This window comes from Vicugna pacos, chromosome X, assembly GCF_048564905.1.
Source record: "Vicugna pacos chromosome X, VicPac4, whole genome shotgun sequence".
Taxonomy (NCBI): domain Eukaryota; kingdom Metazoa; phylum Chordata; class Mammalia; order Artiodactyla; family Camelidae; genus Vicugna; species Vicugna pacos.
The window spans coordinates 39,721,201-39,730,097 of NC_133023.1; the positions used below are offsets into that span (position 1 = coordinate 39,721,201).

Below are 8,897 nucleotides of genomic sequence, written 5' to 3' on the forward strand. Positions count from 1 at the left end.
GCCAGGCCTGTTTTACAACACATATTAAATTACTTCAATAATACAAACAGACGAAGGAAGGAGGAAGGAAGAGGATCTATGACTTAAGTTGAGGGGTGGGTCATCGCTGACACTGATTTGAGAATGGATTCCCCCCCCCCATCACTGCCTCTCCTTCAAGCCAAGATGCAATTCTTGTCTTTGGCCTGGCGAGGAATCCCTGGGCGGGAGTTCCGGGGGAGCTGTGGAGATGGGGAGTTGGCGGGCTCAGTTGCAGTGTTTTGCACCGCTGGCATGAGCCTGCACAGGTGCGGGGGCACCGGGATGCGTTCCCCTAGGAAGAAGCCGTCGTCCTCTGAGGACTCAGAACTGGAGCTGGACGGCGAGCTAGAGCAAGATCCTGAGTCAGACCCTGATCCCAAGTCACACTGATGGTGGCGACGTCTGCCAGAGTGGCGGCGGTGATGGTGGTGGTGATGGTGGTGGTGGCGGCGGTGGCGCCGACGACGGGTGGGGCCCCTGGGCGGGGGACTGCGCGGCCTGCGGCGCTGGGCTGGGGGCGCACTCAGGGTCCGCCGCGGGCCTCCCTCAGACACCAGAGGGTCACGGAAGCTGACGCGCGGGGTGCTCTGGCGACCAAAGGCATCATCTTCAGGGCGCGGGTCCGGCTGGCCGGGAGGCCCCGGGGTTGGCTCCGGGACACTGCGGAGCCCCAGCTCTGGCATGGAGTGGCGGTGGGGGGCCCCTCTCAGAAAGCAGGTAGGCTCCTCGGGGCCTGAAGCTGGAAAGAAGGAGATGGAGCAACTGCCTGTTATCTCCCTCCTCTCCACCCCCGCCCAGAGGAGGCCTTGGAATGGCCTTCTCTCTCCTTTCCCCCATAAGGACTGGGAAAGTGGGGGCAGGCGTCGGAGAGGGGCAGCGAGGTGGGGGTTTGGGAAATATAAGGCCTGGGGCATGCTCTGGGTGGAGAACGAGGCTGACGGCCCGAGGAGCAGGACTGGATCGGTGTATGGGGTGTGGCCAGGGGTGGGCGTGGCTTCTGGCGAAAGGGGCGTGGCAAAGACGGGCGGACAATGTTGGGATAGAGTGGGGGGCGGGTCTTGGGCGGAGGGAGAGGAGTCAAGGCTTTGGAGGAAAGGAGGCGGAACTTGGGCTCAAACAGGGACTAGCTGAGGTAGGGGAAGGGCGCTGTACAGTGGGGCGGAACCAGAGTTCACGTGGGGATGTAGTTTGGGATGGAGACTTGGCCCAGAATGGTTTGGGGACGGAGCAAGGGCTGAGACGGGGACGGGGCCAGGGATGCTACAGTTTGATGGCCTGCGCCTGAGTCAGGGGGAGGGGCCAGGGTTGAGGCGGGGGCGGGGACACGGAGTGGCTGGGCGTGGGTTGAGGGTTAGCTCACCAGGCGCTGGCTCAGTGCTGGTGCCTTTGGTGGAGGTGTCGGACGCTCCCTCCGCCGCAAAAGAGGCTGTGGGGGCTGCAAGAGGTGTAGAGACCGTGCCCGCGCTCCAGCTGCGGCGGCCAGGCCCCGGAGCCGTGGGCTCAGACCCCAGGCTGCAGGCTCGAGAGCAGAAGATTAGGCCACGGCGTGGCAAGAAGGGGCGACCCAGGAGGGCTCGCCCACAGCGACTACAGCAGAAGCAGCGGTCTGAGGCGTGCCAGTGCTGCCCCTCATAAGCCATCTGGCCCTGGTCTAGGCCTGTAGGGATGGACACGATGGGGAAAACTGAGGCGGAGTCCCCAGGTATATCCCTACTCCTCCTGAATGGGGGCCCTTCTTGGAAAGAGACAGGGAATCTGAGGCAGGGTACCCAGAGATGCCCTCTCCCCACACCTCTCAAGAATGGGGCCCTCATCCCAGAGATCCTCATCCTCCTTTCCTGGAAACGGGCTGATAAATGTCTCCTCCTCTGCTTCCCTTTCTTTACCAAGGTGGCCCCTCCCAGAGTAGGGGTGGGCATTGGAGTCAAAGATGTGAGTCAGCTTAGACATTAAGAGGTGGCTTCAGGTGGAAGAAGAGTGGAAGGTGGACCTGAAGAAGAGGGCTGGGTGGTGGTGGCAGGGCTTAGAAGGTAGGATGTGGCCTTGGTGGGAAGGGAGTGGGGTTAGAAGGTAGGGTCTGGCTTAGAAGGTAGGGTTTACCTATGTTGATGGAGGAGAATCTTGGAGAATAGGGCATGGCTTAGAGTAGAGGCTAAACTGAGAGTGTAGGAGGGTCTCCCTGGGAAGCTAGGAATTAGAGGGCACTCTGGAGGTGGGCCTAGATGTGCAGTGGTGCCTAGTGTTTTGTAGGTGAGGTTTAGAAAGTATGGCATAATGGGAAACATTGGTGATGGGATTACAGTTAAGGATATAGGGTTATGGCGCTGGTGCTAGACTTAAAGTATAGGGTATAATGGGGGATGAGGCCTGGAAAGCAGGAGGAACACTGGGAGTGGGGCTGTGGCCCAGCTGTCCATCTTTCCCCGTCCAGTCTCACATTCACCCACCAATGTGCTCTCCACAGCCATCACAATACTCCGCGTGGCGGGCCTCGTAGCAGGCGCAGCAGTGGGGGCGGCTCTGATGCATAACATAGCGCTGCCCTCCTAGGGATGCTTCACACTCAAAGCAGCAGAAGTGACCCATGTGCCAGTGTCGGCCCTCAGCCTCCGTGCACTCAGGGGAGAAGATGATCTGGGGGGCACAGGCCATCTGTGACTGTCAGAATGGGGTGCCCCTGGCCCTGTGCACCCTCCGTTCTCACCCGTGGACAGAGAGGCACAAACCTCGTCACAGGCTTGGCAGCGCGGGCGCAGGTGCTCGGCATGGTGGCGACCACAGTAGACCTTGCCAGCATGGTAGAAGTAGATGAGGTCCACCAGCAACTCCCGGCACGTGGAGCACACAAAGCACTGTGGGTGCCAGCAGGCACCCAGGCCCGCACGGCTGGCAAACACGGCAATGTCCCCGCCTCCAATCTGCTTCCCGCACTGCCAAATGACAGAGGGATATCGTCCCCATCACCAGGATGGTCAGACAGATGGGGGTCAGCTGAGATGTGTCACACTTGGGCCTTCCTATGGCCTTTGTTACTGGCCCCATCCAGGGGTTAACTTTGAGACAGACCCATGCCTACATGGCTGGGCTTGGGGGTGAGAGAAGGCACCTTAGAGATTGACCCTGCCCTGGGAGAAACCATACAGACAGGCCAGGCCCAGTGGAGGGACCTTAGTGATGGGTCTCACCTAACGGTAAGATCTAAGTTCAGGCTTCTCCCATGGGTGGGGGAGCGGCTTAGAGACAAATTTCACCCATCACTGGGCTTTAGAGACAGGCCCTGCCACTGTGGGTTGGTCCATGTCTCACCTCCTCACAGATGGCTCCAGTGATGGTCACCGGGAAGATGCGGACGGTGCCACGCCCCAGATTCTCCCGCTTCCGCTGCTGGCTGAAGGCTCTGAGCTCTTTCTTCTCCTCCTCTTCCAGTGCCGTGCAGTACTGTGCCTGGAGTAGTGGGGATCTTCCAGGCTCCTCCCCTGATGCCTGCCCCGCCCCGACCTTCTTCCAGATTCCATCCAGGCTCAAAGAATTTATTTCTAGGCCTTTGTATAGGTGGTGCTTCCTGCCTGCAATACTCACCCCTTACCCCTCTTTTTTTTTTTTTTTTTTTTTACCCCTTACGTCTTCTCCCAAGGCCCAACTGTGGTTTTGCCAAAGAGTGTTCCCTGATTGCCCCTGCCTGTCCAGGCATGTCACTTCAGATCAGCTCACCTTTCCTCCTCTGACCCTACTGACCCTATCCATTCCTTTCCAGCGGCTAAGCATTTGTCTAGGCTGTGCCCCCAATCTGACATGTCTTCTCTCTCCTCACCTCACTGTCGTGTGGGGGCAGCTGGTGTAGCAGCTGCTTGATCCTGTATTTCTCCCCGGGACTGTTGACATAGGGGACCTTGTCCTCTGGGAGGCAGCTGAAAAACTGGTATACCTGGGAGGACATGGTGGGTGGGAGAAAATATTTGAGACAGGGTGAGTTGGGTTGCACTGGGATGATGGGGCCCTACTGTTCTGAGAAAATTAAAGTCAGCAGGAGGGAACTTCTACTGACCCCCCTCCATCCTTCCTTCCTACAGGCCAGGTCGTTTCTGCCACCTCCCCAATATGCTGAGAGATCCATCTTGTCTTGACCCCACTTTTTCCTTCAGCTGCCACTCCAATTGTTAATTTCCCTTTACAGCAAACTTCCTCAAGAGTTGTGTGCATTTGCTGTCTCCACTTCCTCTCCTCTCATTCTCTCTAGACCCCTCTCTGGTCAGGCTTCCCGGCTCCCTCGTCCCTGCCCCTCTTCCAAAGCTGTTCCTTTCAGTCATCAATGTCATCTATATCATTCAGCTTGGTGTTCAGGTCTTGATCTTCATCCAATTTGACCCATTAGTAGCACTGGGCACAGCTGATGACTCCATCCTGGAAACCCTCTGTTCCTTTAGCTTCCAGAACACCACACACTCCTGGATTTGTTTCCTCCTACCTTATTGGCTGCTCTTTCTCTGTCCCATTTTTGGTTCCTCCTCGACTAGCCGACCCCTAAATGTGGGAGGATCCTCAGGCTCAATCCTTGGTCCTCTTGCCTCTTGTCTACCTTCACTCCCCTTGGGACTCACATCCAACCTCATGGCTATAAATATCATCTTGTGGCTAATGGCTCACAAATGCATACCTCCAGCCCTGGGACCTCTTCCATGAGTTCCAGACAACATGACCACTCAGATGTCCAACAGGCATCTCCAACTCCAGATGACTAAAACCGGACTTATGCCTTGGCCTGCCCCATATCAATCAACCCATTCATCCTTGAGGCCATCTTTGACTCTTCTCTCACACCCACAAACAAATCCTCTCAGCTCTACCTTCGAAATATAACCAGAATATGACCACCGCTCACTACTTCCACTGCCAGCACCATCGTCAGTCACCTAGACTACTGCAGTAGCCTCCCCCTCACTGATCCCCTGCTTCTACCCTCACTCCTACAGCTCATTCTAAACTCAGCATGCCGAGGGATCCTGTGAAATCCTAAGACAAATCACATCCTTTCTCTGCTCACAAGCCTCTTGTGTCCTCATTCATTCAGAGTAGAACTCAGAGTTCTCTCCATGGCCCCCTGCCATCTCTCTGACCTCACCTCTGACCACTCCCCTCATTGCTCACTATGCTCCAGATACACAGATCTCATTGTTTCTTACACACGCCTAGTACACTCCTGCCTCAGGGCCTTTGCATTAGCTCCTCCCTTTGCCTGGATTGCTCTAACCTTGGATATATGCATGGCTCCCACCCTCACCTCCTTCAGGAAGCTCAAACATCATACTCTCACAGAAGCTGACCTGGGCACCCTATTTACAATTCTAACATCTCTCTGCCCCCTACTTTCCTGCTTTTTAAAAAAGTCCATAGCCCTTACACAATCTGACATTTTTACAGGTTTGCTTATTGGCTCTTGCTCCCTTTGGGAATAAAATCTCCATGTGGGCAGATTTTTTTTTGGTGTGTGTCTTGTTCAATGCTGTGTTCTCAGTGTTTAGAACAGTGTCTGACATGCAGTAGGTGCTTAATATCTATTTGCTGAATGAATCAGTCAATGGAGACGTGGTGAATGAAGTGCTGGAATAAGACCTGAGGTGGGAGAACAGGAGTGTGGTGAACAGGCCCTGAGGAACTGATGCAGAGTTTCCTGTGAGTTATGGGGGACCGACCACCCCTAGATCAAAGAGGGGCCAGAAGGACATGCGCAGTCTGACCACACACTCTAGCGTTTCCTGGGAAATAGGTTCCCACCTGTGTGTGCACATGCTCATGTGTGTGTGTGTGCACCAACTGGTGAGCAAGAGTGGGTGGCGGCGTCTGGTCACCTGCTCGGGCTTGAGACCAGGGGGCACCCAGGCATACTCCTCCGAGGCACAGCCAGAGTCATCGTCGGAGATGGAGTGGCGCTGGAAGTCTGAGATTAGCCGACACATGATGCGTTCCAGGTCCACAGGCACCGCATGCACGGCGTGCTCCTCCCGCGGACATTTGCAGTGTTGGCAGATCTTTCTGAGGAGGCCGGGATGAGAGGTCGATTAATAAGCGATAGCCCACTTGAACTCCTCGGCAGCCCAAGGAAGTCCAATTAAGGGGCAGGGACATGCAGATTATCACCAGCAAAAGACTCGGAGCCGGGTCAGGACTCTGGGCCTGGGGGCGGTGCTGAGCGGAGGTGGGGCTGTGAACGAAACCGCTGTGGGGAGTGGTCGGGCTGTGAGGGGCGGAGCGGCCAGCTGGGGGCAGGGCTGTGAGACAGGGGCGGGGGGGCGTGCCTGAGAGCTGAAGGTGGGGCTGTGGGCCTGGGCCGTGGATGCGACAGGGGTAGGGGCGCTGTGGGGAGATCTCAAAGCCATTCCCTGACTTTCACCGCTGGGACTTGGGTCAAACTCTCCCCGCAGCGGGCCTGGATAGGGGCAGGACTCTGAGTCTGAGATCGGAGTTATAAATTTGGGGGCTTCCTTCGGGACTTTGGCCCTTGTGGGGGAATATTCCCTAGGGATGGATTCCAGCTTGCGCTGAGGCTCTTGTGGGCGGGTGGGGCCCTGAGCCTGTGGGTAGGGCTCTGTCTGAGATATTTTATGGGACGTTTTGCGTCCTAGGAGGATAGGACACTGGGTCTGGGAGAGGAGTTCTGAGCACAAGACGGGGGCTGGTGTTCAGTGGGCGATGCTCAGAGCCTGGGACGGAGGATCTCCCTAGAGATGGGACTCGGAAGCTTGGGGAGGTCACTTCTGGGGGCCAGGCTGTGTAGTGGGCGGAGCTCTCCTGGGAACCAGACAATTGGGAGTGAGTCAGGGGCGGGGCTCTGAATCTGAGCTTTCTCCGAAGTCCCGGCTCAAGCCTAGGGGCGTGGCCTAAATCTCTGGGGATTCCCCTGACAGCAGGACCCTGACGAAGACTAGGCCCTGGGATGATCACCTACCTCCAACCATGCAGCAGGAATCCGGGGCACTGCTCCCTGCAGGAGTTGCAGGGCTGGCCGCGGTCTGGGTCCTCTGCCTCTGGAAGCTGTAGTGGGCGAGGACAGACGCGGACCGAGCAAGGTGTGCGGGAGGGATTGAGAGAGAAGTCAACGCCCACCTCTCCAGTCCAAGACCGGCAACCGCACGCTGGGGCCTGTCCCACCAGGGCAACGCCAGGCAGGCTGGGACAGCGCCCAGAGCGCGGGGGTGGGGGACACAACCGAGGTAGAGGCGGGACAGCCGAGGCCACCTCCCTAAATGTCCCTTTTCCAAGGAATTCCTCTCGCCAAGTCAGCCTCAGAATCCCCTCACCCAGCCTCAGTACCTCCGCCCAGCCTCTGACTCTTCTATGCCTCAAAATACCTACCCTAGAACTCAGAGCATTCTCGCCACCAGAGCAGAATCCCTAATGTGAATGTCTTCTTCCAGGCCTCATCTCGGCCCCTTCAACACCCACAAAGCCAGCGGCACTCCAGTTCCACAGGGTAGGATTCTGAGACCCCATCCTTACTTGGGATCCCCACAAGAACCCTGCTCCTCTTTTCAGAAGCTCAAGAGCCCCTCCTGCAAGCCCTGGCTTCACCTTTTCATATCCAAGGAAATGAGACCCTCCTCCAGGATCTCAGGAGGCCCTTGAGCCATTCAGAAACCCACACCCCAATAAGCCTGGCCCTAACCCCTCGTATCCTAGGGCTATTTACTCCTTCTCTGGATCGCCAAACTCAGACCTCACCCAGACATCCCCACCAAAGGAAGATAGAGACCCTCCTATCTAGAGAGTAAAAAACTCCCTGGCACAAGAGGAAGCCTGGAAGCCCTCTTCAGCAAATTCCATTCACTGGACTCTCAGTATTTGGACACCACAGAAGTGTAGGGCCTCAATCCTCAGTTCACCTTCCGCCAAGGTACAGGGGTAGGTTCCTTTCCTCAGAAGCTCAGAAGGTCCCCACTCAATCCAGGACTCCAGGACTCAATCTTTTGGCTTTCAGAATCCCCTCTCATAATTAACCGAGAGGGGAGTGCACCAGATCCGCGGGGTGCTGATAAAGGTGTGCGGAGAGGTAATTACGGAGCAAGGGCCACCAGATCTCCAGTTCCTTCACCCACATGCTTCCAATAGCTCCAGACCCTCGGGTCTGGGAATCCTGGGGATGAGGATTCCTAGATCCTCTGTGAAGCACCTCTTTACTATCCCTCTCCCCTGCCCCCTCCCCTGGGCCTCAGTTTACCCCGACCCCCGCCGCTGCCGAGTCTAGCTCACCACGCGCCCAGAGCGGCGCCTCCGGGACCCACGCGCGAACATGGCGCGTCCGAGCAGGGTCAAGCCGGGCCGGGTCGGGCGAATGGAATCCTTGTGGCCGTCTGGCCACCGCGCGTCCAGCAGAGGAGCTCTGTTCCGTAAACCTGACACCGGCAGGGGAGGAGCGCGCCCAGCCGGGTCCGCCCCTGGGCCTGTTGTCTCTCTCGGGCCAAGGCGCCCCCTGCCTAGAGGTGAGGGGCCCGCAGCCCGGGAGCGCCGTGCGCGAAAGCTCCCCATGCGCTCCTGCCCCGGCGGCGGGAGCTGGGCCTCAGAAGGCACGGCCCCTAGAACCCCAAAGTTCCACATGGTCTCTTACAGGACATTCTAGCGCTTGAGGGCTCTGTAGAGGAGGAGGGGGAACTTGGAAGTGGCCACCTGACTTCAAGAGGTGTGCTCTACGGTACTTCTATTGACGCTTCGTGTCGATTTAGCTTGGATGTTTATTTGGGGGACGGGTTAAAACCACATCTTGGCCCCCTCCCCACTGGTGATGTTACGAAGGTCTCTTTCCCCGGATGAATGCTGTAAGAACAGTCCCCAACCCCATCGCAGCCCCAGCTGGTGCTCCCTTGCCCCATCAGAGAGCTAGATCT

General features: G+C 57.3%; 1 protein-coding gene across 2 annotated transcripts; it reads right to left on the minus strand.

Annotated features, from left to right (window-relative positions):
- Positions 1–57: 57 nt before the first annotated feature.
- Positions 58–8,420, minus strand: PRICKLE3 (prickle planar cell polarity protein 3). Of its 2 annotated transcripts, none has more exons than XM_006213478.4 (9): positions 8,266–8,420; positions 6,965–7,050; positions 5,868–6,051; positions 3,833–3,946; positions 3,328–3,465; positions 2,748–2,951; positions 2,469–2,655; positions 1,382–1,678; positions 58–760 (listed from the first exon to the last, which is right to left on the minus strand). In XM_006213478.4, exons 1-9 carry the CDS (start codon positions 8,305–8,307, stop codon positions 156–158), a joined length of 1,857 nt encoding a protein of 618 aa, XP_006213540.2. In that variant the 5' UTR covers positions 8,308–8,420; the 3' UTR covers positions 58–155. The 2 variants fall into 2 exon arrangements, with proteins under 2 accessions (XP_006213540.2, XP_072811881.1); XM_072955780.1 differs by lacking the exon at positions 8,266–8,420 and adding an exon at positions 8,234–8,252.
- Positions 8,421–8,897: the final 477 nt, after the last annotated feature.

What these genes read in the sequence shown, in the direction of transcription:
- PRICKLE3 (XM_006213478.4), bottom strand. Translation starts at nt 8,307, where the DNA reads ATGTTCGCGCGTGGGTCCCGGAGGCGCCGCTCTGGGCGCGTG. An exon ending in GCTGCCAAGCCTGTGACGAG is followed by an intron (nt 2,656 to 2,747) that starts GTTTGTGCCTCT and finishes TGTGCCCCCCAG; the next exon opens with ATCATCTTCTCCCCTGAGTG. An exon ending in TGGCTGTGGAGAGCACATTG is followed by an intron (nt 1,679 to 2,468) that starts GTGGGTGAATGT and finishes CCATCCCTACAG; the next exon opens with GCCTAGACCAGGGCCAGATG.